The sequence below is a fragment of the Amphiura filiformis genome, chromosome 1, assembly GCF_039555335.1.
Source record: "Amphiura filiformis chromosome 1, Afil_fr2py, whole genome shotgun sequence".
Taxonomy (NCBI): Eukaryota; Metazoa; Echinodermata; class Ophiuroidea; order Amphilepidida; family Amphiuridae; genus Amphiura; species Amphiura filiformis.
In genome coordinates, this window is record NC_092628.1 from 8,592,925 (window position 1) to 8,606,614 (window position 13,690).

Sequence of the window (13,690 nt, forward strand, 5' to 3'; positions counted from 1 at the left end):
CTATTTCTTGCACACAATAAGTAGTAGTTGCGACTTACGTATACATTGACCTTAGCTGATGCAAAAAATTTAAATTCCGAATAGGGGTTAAAGGTCAGGTGTCATTTTTGCTTAACGGCTACGGCTAAGTTCAGATCTATACTTAGATCTATTTTAAATTGTAACCCTTTTGTTTTTAGCAATTGGTCTGTAAACACACGTCATTCAGAAAACTTAGTTTTTAATCATAATATCATACCCAAACCTGACGCCCAGTTTCAAATTCAAAGTCTTTTAAAGTCTTTTTAAAAAATCTGAAAAATTATTTTGTAAATAACAGTATTGAGAAGCAGGACACTTAATTTTTGATTTTTCGGTTTTCTGCTCAGTGACTTATCTGTCTTCATGTCCTTGTTGGTTGGTTGGGTGGGCAATATTATTGGTGTTGCTGTCCCGGTTGCAGAGTGGGTTTGGTTCTGGCGGGAGTGGTTAAAATTACATATCATAGACGTCACTGAGCAGATATACATCGTATTATACTGTATAAATCCATATTGGGAGGATGTGCTTGCCGGCTGCGGGCATGTGTCTCCTTTCATGCCTTGGCTGGGGGTAGATGCCGGACTTGTCTCTGGTGCGTCGCTTCGGGTTGTCCCCGAGTCGGCTGGTTTGGGAATGTTCTATGTATTCCATCGCGGCATTGTTTTTGTGTTTGTTCCTGGCTGATGTGGGGGAGGCGATTGTGGCGGGCGACATGCGCATCCTTGTGATTTTGATGCAGTTGGATATATTTATATGTAGTTGCCCCAATGGGTTGGAGGAGTCACACTTCTTGGTGACAGTATATTGATTATTGATACTTCTGACTCTTCCAGGCTAGTCTATTGGGTCTATTCTCTTTGTTTCCTGTTGCATTTTATGTATAATTGTTTTATGTATTTTCGCCAAATTTGTAAAACAAAATAAGATAAAATGTTAATATCGCTATGACGGCATATTCTATGAAAGTAAAGGCAAAGTATTTGCATCACAACCCAGCTGAAGACCGAAGGTTTCAGTCGCAACGTCGGTTCGTCCGTCAAAAATTGGTATGTCTGGTTAACCAGATTTAAATTAAATCTTAATTCAACATACCCAGATGAATGAGAGTCTACACAGTTTTATAGGCAAACTTGATTTTCTGGCAAAAATCACACGAATATACGATTTTCACTAGATTTCCTGCTGAATATCAAAGGAAATGTATAGCTTAAACTACCTATCTCCCAGTTTTAAGTCTATAACTCTTAGAATAATTTCACAAGAGCAAATTAAAAATAGTGGTTTTACTGTAGAAGCCTAAATTGGGTTACACCCCTCCGCTTATGGTAATTTTTGATGGTCTGTCCAACCAGTGGGTAAGATGGTGGGTAAATATTCATCACTAAAATGAGCGCAAAGGATGGATCTACGTTTAGCTGAATTCATTTAGGTGTAAATGTATGTATAGTTTGCGGGGTGGCGGTAAAACTTCCATCCCCCTTTGTATTGCAGCTATTGATGCTAATCAATGCTTATCCAACCCTTGCTTGAATGGGGCAACCTGTAAGGACAGAGTAGGGTCGTATACTTGTACTTGTGTGCCAGGTTGGACTGGAATTAATTGTGACCAGGGTAATTTTCACAGAAAACATACATTTATAACTGTTATTTAAATATTAACATGAATAAAGTTTGTTTCGAATATTACTTGTTTGTTTCCCGGGGTTTGTTTATTTGTGGATTAGGTTCCCGTACTCATGATAGCGTAAATGAATCTACGCAGATTCAGAGTCAAGGCACCCCACCCAGAGAATCTTCTGATAATCTGGTTGCTGGAAGAGTACGACCGATCCTTGACATGCATTTTTTAAGTATTAAGCGACTGTTAACAAATATTAACCGACCATTTATCATCTTTATCATTTTACGTCGAGTAGCTAACTGCGTGTTAGAACAATTAATAATGTATTGTCATCTATTTGCAGATATTAACGAATGTGCTGTAGTCCCTTGCCTTAATGGAGGCACCTGTCTGGATAGAATTAACGAATACCAATGTATTTGTGATGCAGGCTACACTGGTACCAACTGTGAAATAAGTAAGTGTAGGATACCCGGGCCAGGATAATACTGAATGGCCGTTTATTATGCTCACTACATTGACAGTTGGTTGTTCCACACAGGTGACCACTTGACATCACTGTTTATCAACAAAGGCGAGGGACTCGTCTATCGATATGCTCGAACGAGCCGCTACACTGTTCAATGGCTTTCCTGTACTATATGAAATGTGGCGGGCGATTTAAAATGCACGTGCCCTTAGCAGACTACGATGCGTACGCACTCTGCAGGGCAAGGAACAATTGAAATTGCCATAATGCGCGCGCATACTGCCGGGCAATGACGTCAGATGCCAAGTGGTCTATAAGACCACTTGGCATCTGACGCACACCGACATCGCCTGGCTAATAATTATTTGGTGCAGCAGTGACATTAAGATGAATACACGGGTTCAATACACGTGAATTGCTATGCACGATTTTGATATCAGACGAAAATCTTCGGATACTGAGTTAGAAAATGATGAATATCTCCCGTAAATGAATTTTTCTCAAGAAACCAGATGTGGTCTCATACACTTGAAAATACGTGTTGAACAGATATTATAGTCGTTAGCGTGCGCTTTGAAAATTGGCCGTGCGCTTTGAAGTCAAAATTTGACCAAGACTCTCAATTTTATATTGCGTTGGTCTTGTATGGACTACAGCGCGCATGCTATAGCGGCACTCACTCAAGTGGAGAGAGTATAACCATTGACCGCAATGTCGTATACAAGCTTGCTCACAGAGCGAGAAATCAATTACCCCGTCTATGTCAGTAGCCTTAGTCAGGTCACTTCGCTAATAATATGCATCTCATAAGGTCCGAATAAAATGGTCATGGGTGGCTGTGGATTTAACCTACCATGGCGATTTCTACTATGAAGATATCGGGGCGATGTCACTGTGTGACGTATAAATATACCATCCTTACAGTGATAGTTTTATGAAGATTTTACTTTATCACACATGATTAAGACGTTCATCTTGGTACTGGGTTATATCATGCATGTGTGATTTCAGTGGTGAACATGTGCAATGTCGTCAGTATAAATAGTCAATCTCAAATAACAACGATCTAAAAGTAGGATTGACACAGAGCACAGAGGTATAGGCTCTTTAGGTTTTCAACTATCATGAATGAAATGAAATGAAAGTATTCAATACTAAATGCCGGAAAATGTTGTTGGCCTGACACTTGAAAATAAGAAGATAACTATTTGTTTGTTACGAGGTTATATAACATGATACCTTTTGTTTCGGACAAAACCGCCATTGAACTGGTAACTAGCCTGACAGAATAGTAACGCTTTACCGACAAGCTGCTGCAAAGTGATCAAAAAAGTCTATGAAACTAGCACCCGTTTGAGAAAATGGTACCTTTGATTCTCATACAGCCTGAAAATGTGTTTGAGTTATCACCATCGTTGTCTACGCTTTCCGGCTATGTTGCCATTGTGCACGCTGCTACTGCTCTCCAGGCTATTCTGTCTTTGGTCTGTGTCAGAATTTGTTGATCTACTTCTTTCTGGATTTGCGCCATCCACGTTGGTTTGGGTCGCCCGACAGGGCGCTTAGTTTTATGTTGGAATTCAGCCAGGGCTTGACGTGCTGTAGATTCATCTGGGAGTCTGTATAGATGACCTACCCAGTTTAGTCGTCTTCTTTTGATGGTTTTGCTCCATCGTTCAGTATTTGTGCTTGTATATAGATCAGCATTTGTCATTTTATCTAATTTTGCACGCTAAATCGGAATGTTAAAGATTAAAATTTGTTCATCCTGTTAACCTAGAGAACTATGTGACTTTGCGTAGTTGTTATAAATATGCAGTTCTGATGCCTTCTGATAGGAATGCGACGAACATCATTCGAACCTAATACATATATATATAGATTTATATCTTCCGGTCTTCTCCAGCGTGCCTCTGTGGCTCAGTTGGTTAGAGCGTCGTGCTAGTATTTGGAAGGTCACGGTTTGAATCCGGCCAGATGCACTTTTTTTCAACGTTTATCTGCACTTGCTACTCTGGGGAAAGATAAAAATTTGTTCATTATATTAACCGAGAGAACTAAGTATGATGACTTTGAACGACATAATATTATTCCAATAATGGAGGAATGTCATTTATAATGATATTTGATTTTTTAATCTGCTGTTCAGACGTTGATTACTGCGCAAGTGCACCATGTGTGAATGGTCTATGTGTGGATGGAATGAATCAATACACATGTATTTGTGACCAGGGATGGACAGGCACTAACTGTGATATTAGTAAGTACCTGATGAAGCTTACGACAGTTTGCATGCGTCGAACATGAAGCTATTTTCATTCATTCCTCTATTAAGTAAAAGAGTGCGATCGCGTAAAGTCCATTTATTATAGCTGTCATTGTAATCAAAATACGGACGAGATATCGCTAATCGATGATCATTAGCGGCAATTACTGGTACTTTCATATCACGGTAGTTTACTAGCTTTTACTTCTGATATTTTGTATATTTTTATACTTAAAGTAACACATATGCTGTATCTCTATTGTGCTATTTCAGTTGAAATCCATACGCCTCCTATGAATTACATGGGAGAGTAAATTTCAAATGGGGCTGACTCCATTTAAATTCTTCACCCCATGTGTAAGTCAGAGTGAGATCAAAATTGTGATGCTTTTCCCCATTCGGACAATGGTCGAGGTCCAATTATAATGATTTTCTTTTTTATCAAATCAGATATTAACGAATGTGCCTCCGCACCATGTTTGAATAACGGAAGTTGTGTTGATACGGTTAATATGTACACTTGTCAATGCCCGCAAGAGTTCACAGGGTTAAGATGTGAAACTGGTAAGTAAATACTTCAAAACATTTAGGAATTTGATAATAAATCACCATAAAAAGTGATGTAATCTACTTTCATTTCAATGTTATTCAAACACATCTAATATCTGAATGGCCTCTTATATAGTACAGAATATAAAGCAGTATTAATTGGGAAAATAAATGCTAAATAGTGAAAGATGTTACCCAAAGCATTCAGGACCGTATCCACCACCTTTAAACCGCAGAATACGCTTAGGAGTGCGCTAGTAGCCCCAAATATAAGACGGAACCTTTAAACAGTCGATCGTATATGAAATAACCTGCGCTGACTGTGAGGCTAGTTATATTGGTGAGTTCGCCAGGAAGCTTGCGAAAAGTCTTAGAAAAGTCTGCTGGCAGCTACAAATCAGCAGTCAGGGAACATATTTTAAGATTTAAAGGTGACCAGATTGATTGAGAAAACGTTCAAGTGCTCGAACGGGAACACAAAATATTCCCGGAGCGTTCTTTAAGCAAACACAAAGCTGTGAAAAGAGGAATCGATTTTCAACCCTCCCAAAGTTGTTTCATTTGCAAAAACAATATTTTTGGTCAAAAATAATCACATTTTTCAAAAATGATGCTTTCAGAAAAAGTTGCACTTTACCACATTATGTACGAAACATTATCGATATTAATGTTAAGGTTAATTTAATTCTTGTTTTTTTTTCCTTCACCTTTCTGTCTCTGATCCGTCAGGCACCCATGCAACCATCATTCATAACTTAATTTCGGCGTAAAATGAGATTTTCTTTGACGTTTTTAATCAGCAGTTGTTTCAAAATGATAAAATCACTTGGGAGGAGAAATGAGCTCTCCACACATAAATTTGACCAAAAGAGTAAACATTTACCTGTATTGGGTCAGTTGAAGCATCTTGCATTTTGATTTAAAATGATGGCTTTCTTGGATGAAGGTGTAACATTCATGATGTGGCCACAAGAGATTGGCTGCATGCAATTAATTGGCTGAATGCTGACGTCCAACCTCCAATCTTTGTTGGCCATTTCTTCTTTGTCATACCCCTTTATTCAAGAAAGCCGTTGCTATAGATCTTTGCAACTGTTTCAGTCTACAATTTTTACTTACTTATTTCTACTCCTATAGTGATTTTACCATTTTTGAAATACCGATTGAAAACCCCATTCATGTCAAAATTCATGTCAATGAATCATTGTTTTATACTGAAAGATGATTGCATGGGTGACTGAGTAATCGGATACATAAAATTTAAGACAAATTACCTAACAATTTACATTGATCACGTTGATATCGAGTACATTTTGTACATTACATGTATAGGAAAATGTGATAATTTTTGACCAACGAAAAACGATTTTCAAAAAGAAAAAAATTGGGAGGGTAGCAAAAAAGATTCCTCTATTCACAGGTTTTTAATTTTTCAAATCAACCAAATGCATTTCAAGTTATGCAAAGAAATATGTTGTAATTTTAAGGGGGGTTATTTCTTTTGAACCCTGTAGCTTTCCATGATACATTGTTGAAACTGTGCATGCTATAGCTGTACTCTGTATCTTCCCATAATGCATTGCTGTTGCTTGTATAGGAATGGCTTCCCAAAATGCATTGTTGACTTTATGCTATAGGCCTAGTCATGGTCATGGAGTCATTGTAAGCACCACTACTCTATAGTGGAATGACTTCCCATAATGCATTGCTGTACCCTGTATTGGAACATCTTCCCATATGTAACAATTTCTTCCTTTTCTGCAATTTTTAATTTAGAATTATATAATGCATTATGCATTTCTCTCTAGCTCTAGTTATTTGCAGCACTTCTAACCCCAGGAATTGTATTCTTGTATCAAATTTCATACCCTAAAGAAGGATATTTTGTAAAACCACATGCTTTTTGAAGATCATTTCCCTTACATATTTCTCTCTTCATCTGTCCAATTTACATACCCTTTCCACATTTTAGCACATTGCAATCTTGCTACCCTTTTCCCAATGTTTCATGTTTTTGACGCCCTCAACACGATATGCGCATATCGTGCCTGCCCACGAAAAACTACCCTTTTTCCACATTTTTTATTATCGTGGATGGTGTACACTAGGCTACAATGGGAGTGACCCCGGGCTTCTAACATAAATTTCCACACATTTTACATGCATCGCGTTCCTGAATTCCATGCGAGATTCCAAATGTACCTGCGCACCATCAACGTCTGTGGGACAAACACATTCTAATGCAAATGATGTGACGCATCAGCAATGGGTTTACATGTGGACAAACATGATTTTAACCATTTGGCTTAAAACTGAATTTAAATTCCTTTTCATTCATATTTTCACCATATACTCTTAGGAAGATGGTCATTAAGAATATGTAACAACTTTGAGATATTAACCTTTGAAAAGTTGTTTTTGGACCACCCTGTATACTACCCAATCAATTTTAATAATTTGTAATAACCTGAATCAAAGCGCAAGAAAATTTTGAAATTTTAATGTTAAAAATGGGTCTTTGGTGAAAAAGAACATTCGTGTTCCCCACTTCAGTTAAGGCAGTACTACACCCCCTGATAAATGTTGTGACTACTTCTCAAAAAATAACTACACACTCACTGGTAATAAAAGTTATGTATAAAGGGGCAAGGAATCCAATCATTTCAGTGATTCAAGACAAGTGGATCATTATGTTAAGAAATGAGATGCATTCTAGTGGTACTTCTTTTCTTATCATAAATAACGTACCGCTTGTCTTGAGTCACTGAAATTCCAATGTAGTAACTGGATTCCTTGCCCCTATAATATACATAACTTTTATTACCAATGTGTTATTACTTTTTGAGAAAAATGCAAAAATAGTCACAGAAGAAAGACAGACAGGCATAAGGTGACCAGAGCCTCAAATCACAGCTATTAATTATGCTAATAGTCTCCCACAGTGAAAACAAATAATGCCATCATAAAACTAAGTCCCTTCTTTATTATACCCTCCAGTAATTTAAACAGAAAAGAATAGTAGCATTAATGTGGAGTAAATGAACTAGTCAAGGGCAGGGTGCCGGGGAGATTTGAACTCAACTATAACTCTTTAATTATAACTCTAAATCCAGCTATAATTTTAACTACAACTATAAATGCAACTATAATCCAACTACAATTATAAATGATTATAAAATTGTGACTACAATTACAACTACAACTATAACTACAAAGTCAATGATATAAATACATTTACTCGACATTTTGGGTACAGCAAAAAGCCGAATAACAGTTAAAACGAGTTTTAAGGCATATATCGATTGTTTGAAAACATGCAAGTATCGTAAATAATTCGTGTACATTCACTTCTATAATATACATTTCAAATGAGTGCTCACGAATGTTCTAATTTTTTTAAAGGATCAATGAAATGGTATTAAGATTTTCAAAAGCCGTTTACTCAGAACAGCAATTTTGCGTATTCGGCACTCTGCCGTGTTCATAACGATATAATGTGTCATATACAGGTGCGAACTAAAATGATTATTGTCTTTTTTATATAAATCAAATCAGATATTGACGAATGTGCCTACGCACCATGTTTTAATAACTGAATCTGTGTTGATACGGTTAATATGTAAACATGCCAATGCCTGCCTATATATTAGAACCCCGCCAAATATGTAAGAAGCAATTTGAATGAAAACTTATTATTATTTTCATGCCAACTATTATATTTGTTTTTGTTTTGTTTTGTTTTGTTTTGTTTTGTTTTGTTTTGTTTTGTTTTGTTTTGTTTTGTTTTATTTTGTTTTGTTTTATTATTTTATTTTATTTTATTTTATTTTATTTCTTGTTCTTTTTATTCAGATATTGATGACTGCGCAGGTGCTCCATGTGTGAATGGACAATGTGTGGATGGAATCAATCAATATACCTGCTTTTGTGACCCGGGATGGACAGGCACTCACTGTAATATAAGTAAGTACTTGATGAAGCTGAATTAGGGAATAAACGATAGGAATTTTTGTTTTTACTATCCTCTACTGTATGATAGACGACAGGCAAGTCCAATATTTTGAGTAGTGGATGCCGGTGCAGCCGGTATCCACTACGATTAAATTATTGGCCCTCCCTATCGTTTATTCTCATTCTTAGTCAATAAAATATTATTTTAATAACTGTAAACTATTTTTAGGACTACACTGCGAGCCCTTTGCTTGAAAAAGTTTCTGGTTTCCAAATTTGATTTTAATTTAATTATTAACTTGTTGTGAAAACCATCGAAATGGTATTTTAAAAGCACACATTACTTGTTTTTATTTTACTTTTACTTTTACTTTTTTGAATTTATCCACATTTCGAAAATGTGTTAACCCAATATTGGTTAAGATAAAGATATAGGGTGGACGCAGGGTGGACAGGCACTAACTGTGATATTAGTAAGTACTTAATGAACATAGTGTACTTGCGTCGACCAAATGCACATTGACCCACTTTTTGTCATGTTCGCACGTGTAAAATTTGTATCGCGTAAAATGAACTTTCATGCTTATCTTCAAAGATTTCATAACAAAAGCAAAGCTATGATATTTGATTTTTTCCTTGTCATTCTGCTCAGACAATGATGAATGCGCAAGTGCTCCATGTGTGAATGGCATATGTGTGGATGGAATCGATCAATACACATGTAGATGTAACGCAGGGTGGACAGGCACTAACTGTGATAGTAAGTACCTGATGAAGCTTAAGAGAACGTACTTGCGTTGAACATTAAGCTATTATTAATCTATCATTTATTGGAGAAAGTCCATTGCATAGGTCCTATTGTAATTACAATAGTGACAGAGATACCGCTGCACACCGACATCGCCTGGTTAATAAACAGCAAAGACACTAAAATGAATATTTGATATTCAGACGATAAATCTTTGGATACCGGGATAGAAAAGGGTTCCGGCATTACATTTTTAACTGACCTGACAGATTAATAACGCTTTATCAGACAGGCGACTGTAAATAAATGTTCAAAAGTGTTTGAGATCTTGCATACATAGAAAATGTTGATAGAAACAAACGTTGATGGAACGAAGTACCAAGCATGTTTTGTTTACATCGCAGGTGATGATGCCAATGAATGCTTATCCAGCCCTTGCCTTAACGGAGCAACCTGTGAAGATAGAATAGGATCGTATACATGTACCTGTGCGCCAGGATGGACTGGCATTAATTGCGAACAGGGTAATTGTCATAGAAATTTAATTATGTTTCATTAGTGATCATGAATAACTAAAACAAAATGTGTCTATTGAAATAACAGAGTGTTGTACATTTGTACATAGTTCAGAAATCATTGAATCTCTACGATCACCCATCACCCCATAGTGCGACAATTTTGGAGCATGAACCATTTTGTTTAACTTGCGTATTGTTCAAACCTTATCTACTACACCAATTATGGCTTAAATTATGTCTTGGTAATCAAAAGGCGCCACCTCAAATCCAACTTCGGTCAGTCATACCAATTACCTAATTCAAATGTAGATGTATTAAATGTATTACCGGTGGAAAGAATAAATGAGAAGAAAAAATAAAGCAATATATAATAATTAAGTCTGCATCTTCCTTTTTAGCAAGAGCAACATGAAGATTTTTGCCCATATAGAGTAAAATTGCAAACCTTTCCTAAAGTCCGCGCACTATCCCATAAAATAGCAAACCACTCCTTCATTTGGGACTTAAATACTTAAACCGGAACAAAATTATGCCCCCTGTTTTAACAATGAAATTTGCTTTTTCTGAACATGCTGGAGAAGTAAAAAACAAATTTTTATATACTCGCTGAAAATATGAGGTGCTTTGAGAAACACGGGCTAAACATAAAACAACTTTCCAAGGCAAATTTTGGCTCCGAATTGTGTTGAACTTTCATTTCGTATTTGAAATGTTCATAATAATCACTACACTACCGCCCGGCACTACCGACTACGGTATAAGAACTAGACCGATAACGGAACGAGAATAAAGGGTAGAAAAAGGTAGATGAACTGATACATTCTGTGTTGATTGTCCGAACGGCTTTTTGCAGCATGCCATCTGGTCACCTTGCTTGTTGCAGTGATATTTAATACCTTTATATATTGTAAATAAGTGGAACTTGCAGCGAGAATAATTGCGGAAAAATACAGACACAGTCGCCGGTTATGGCAATATTTGTAACCGCGGTTGGTGAAATGTTACTACAACATATCATCATATTATTATTATTATTATGAGATACGGACTTAAAGGGGGGAAGAGAAATACTCGGTCTCTTTTAGCTTCTTTTAACATTACCATTATTTATTGTTAGAAAATGACCACAATTCTTACCCACTAAGCTGCTATTCTTCTCTATTTGTCGCTTATGTATTGCTATACAATAATGATTATCAATGAACTTCTCAATATTTTATGATATAGGACATATTTATTCATAGTCAAACCACGTAGGACGTTAGTCAGTCGATGGCTATTGTTAAACAAGACCCACTCAGTCACTTAATTAGGCGCTTGAAACTATCGAATTCGGTGTTGAAATTAGCAAAATTTTAAGTTACACCTTTTCACTTTATAATTAATTTTCTCGGTCAAATGAAAAGCAATAATTTTCATTTCTTCGGTAAATGTCAGCAGAAAGCTATAATGCTTGATACTGTATATTTTTTACAGGCTACAACTTACCCCACGAGCTTTTTTTTTTTTGGGTCAACGTTTTTCAATGTAGCATAATTCGCTAACGAAAGATATTTCCCAACTTTCTGAAGCACGTCATATAACGCTCATAGTTTTTTGATTGCACCATTCTTCAACTCCGACTACCAATTTTGTAAAAATCAACTCGCGAATGTACCCATGGATGGATGATTGTGCAAGTACTGGTTGGACATTTTGGCAGTTCAAGTGAAAAAGGTGAAATCAAAACGGATATTCTGACAAAACTATAATATATAGACCCACACGATGCGCCTAACAGAGGTGGGAAATCTCTTAAGCGAACTATAGTAGTTTGAAACACAAAAAGTTAGTTCCGAAAAAAGGCCTGTAAAAATCAAAAATCTTACACTGAAAGACCGAATTTCATGCCTAATTTTAACACCAAGATTAAAAAAAAAACACGTATATCCAAGCACAGTGTTATTTCTGAAAAAAAAAAAAAAAAAAATATTGCTTTATATTTGACCAAGAAAATGAATTTTATTGCAAAAGGTATATCTCTAAATTGTGCTTATTTCCACATGTATCGATCGATCGTTTAGCCCGACTATGCATAACAATAGAAGCTGGTCAGTACCGTACTGAGTGAAACTATGCATAAAACGCACGAGCATTGCACAACAGCTTCTTACTTATTCATGAGCCTCATTTGATTGCATGATGATAACAACTTGGCTGGCTAAGTATGAATATACATCATTGTACAAAATGAAGCCATTAAATGAATGATGTACGCTAGTGCGATAAATAAGGTAAAGTAAGGAGAAGATCCTGTATAAACAGTGATCGGAGTGCCCATCTCTCGGCCAGACTCCTTCATGTAATGTTGCTATAGGGGGTCGCTACAACTCCTTCACAGCGAGTCTGTTCCCTTCCCAGCATTTAAGAATGCCGGTACCCATTTAAACACCTGGGTGGAGAGGAGTAATCGAGATAAAGTGCCTTACTCAAGGGCACAACACGATGGCATCGCCGGGGCTCGAACCCGCAACCTTCCGATTATGAGTCAGGGCCCGTTATGCTCGGCCACCGTGCTCCCTGATTGATTGATTAGTTGATTGATTAATTGATTAAGTGATTAATTTTGACTGATTCATTTGTTCATTAATTCATTGACTCGAGATGATGAATGGCTGGCTACATGTTCCTTCAATTTGTTTTAAAATATTTTGTATGTTTGCTTATTTTGGCTCCATTAGATTATAACGAGTGTCTTTCGCAACCATGCCGTAATCAAGGACGATGTTTGAATGAAATTAACGAGTACAGTTGTATTTGTCGACGGGGATGGACTGGAACTAGATGTGAAACATGTAAGACAGCGGAAATGAAGGAATCGTGATAGAATAGTAGCGTAAAGGAATTAACTGAAATTCACAGGCAATCACAGTAACCCCCGTCAATTTAATATAGATCGTTATAGTTTAATTTGTACTGTTTGGCCATTAAGGTAACACCCGATTTTGCGAGAGTGCTTAAGTTAATGGCTTCAAATATGCCTTTTATATATTGCAGCTCTTGATGATAACCAATGTCTATCAACCCATGCCTTAATGGGGCAACCTGTGATGACAGAGAGAAGGATCGTATACATGTACTTGTGCTCCAGATTGGACTGGAATTAATTGCGAACTGGGTAATGTTCACTGAAATGTGTAACTTTATAAACGGTCATAATATGAACACAATTATCTAAACATGATTTTTAAAAACCTTGTTTACTTCTTTTTGGTTCAGGCTGGGGCTGCGCAATAATGGGGGAGGGGGTTGTAAGTAATTTCGGCAGATCAAAGGAGGCAAGCGATTTGACACATTTAAAAAGAAGCCATAGGAAAACGGTACAGAAACTTGCTACTTGCTACGCTATCATTATATATGTAGACCATAAGGTCTGCAAATCTGAAACCCCAAAAGTTTTATCGTGCAAAGGCGATGGTGGCAGAGATTATTTTTCAGGCTGAGAGGAGGTAAACATTATTGTTAAAAGGCCAAGAGAGTGGGGCAAGCAATTTTGGCATTAGAAATT

At 36.7% G+C, this 13,690-nt stretch overlaps 1 protein-coding gene across 14 annotated transcripts in view; it reads left to right on the forward strand.

Moving 5' to 3' along the window:
* The window catches only part of LOC140145692 (uncharacterized), a 78,998-nt gene that overhangs the window by 39,062 nt on the left and 26,246 nt on the right, over positions 1–13,690 (forward strand). For 6 of the 14 annotated variants that reach the window (XM_072167564.1, XM_072167485.1, XM_072167718.1 and 3 more), the window contains 9 exons: positions 1,513–1,632; positions 1,986–2,099; positions 4,261–4,371; positions 4,828–4,941; positions 8,779–8,889; positions 9,530–9,637; positions 10,030–10,149; positions 12,864–12,977; positions 13,180–13,300. The exons of 1 other annotated variant lie outside the window; for it this stretch is intronic. In XM_072167564.1, coding sequence (XP_072023665.1) covers positions 1,513–1,632; positions 1,986–2,099; positions 4,261–4,371; positions 4,828–4,941; positions 8,779–8,889; positions 9,530–9,637; positions 10,030–10,149; positions 12,864–12,977; positions 13,180–13,289 — 1,022 coding nt within the window. In that variant the 3' untranslated portion in view covers positions 13,290–13,300. The remainder of the gene's footprint in view (positions 1–1,512; positions 1,633–1,985; positions 2,100–4,260; positions 4,372–4,827; positions 4,942–8,778; positions 8,890–9,529; positions 9,638–10,029; positions 10,150–12,863; positions 12,978–13,179; positions 13,301–13,690) is intronic. 7 more of the 14 variants (XR_011858155.1, XR_011858150.1, XM_072167787.1 and 4 more) reach the window with 6 other exon arrangements.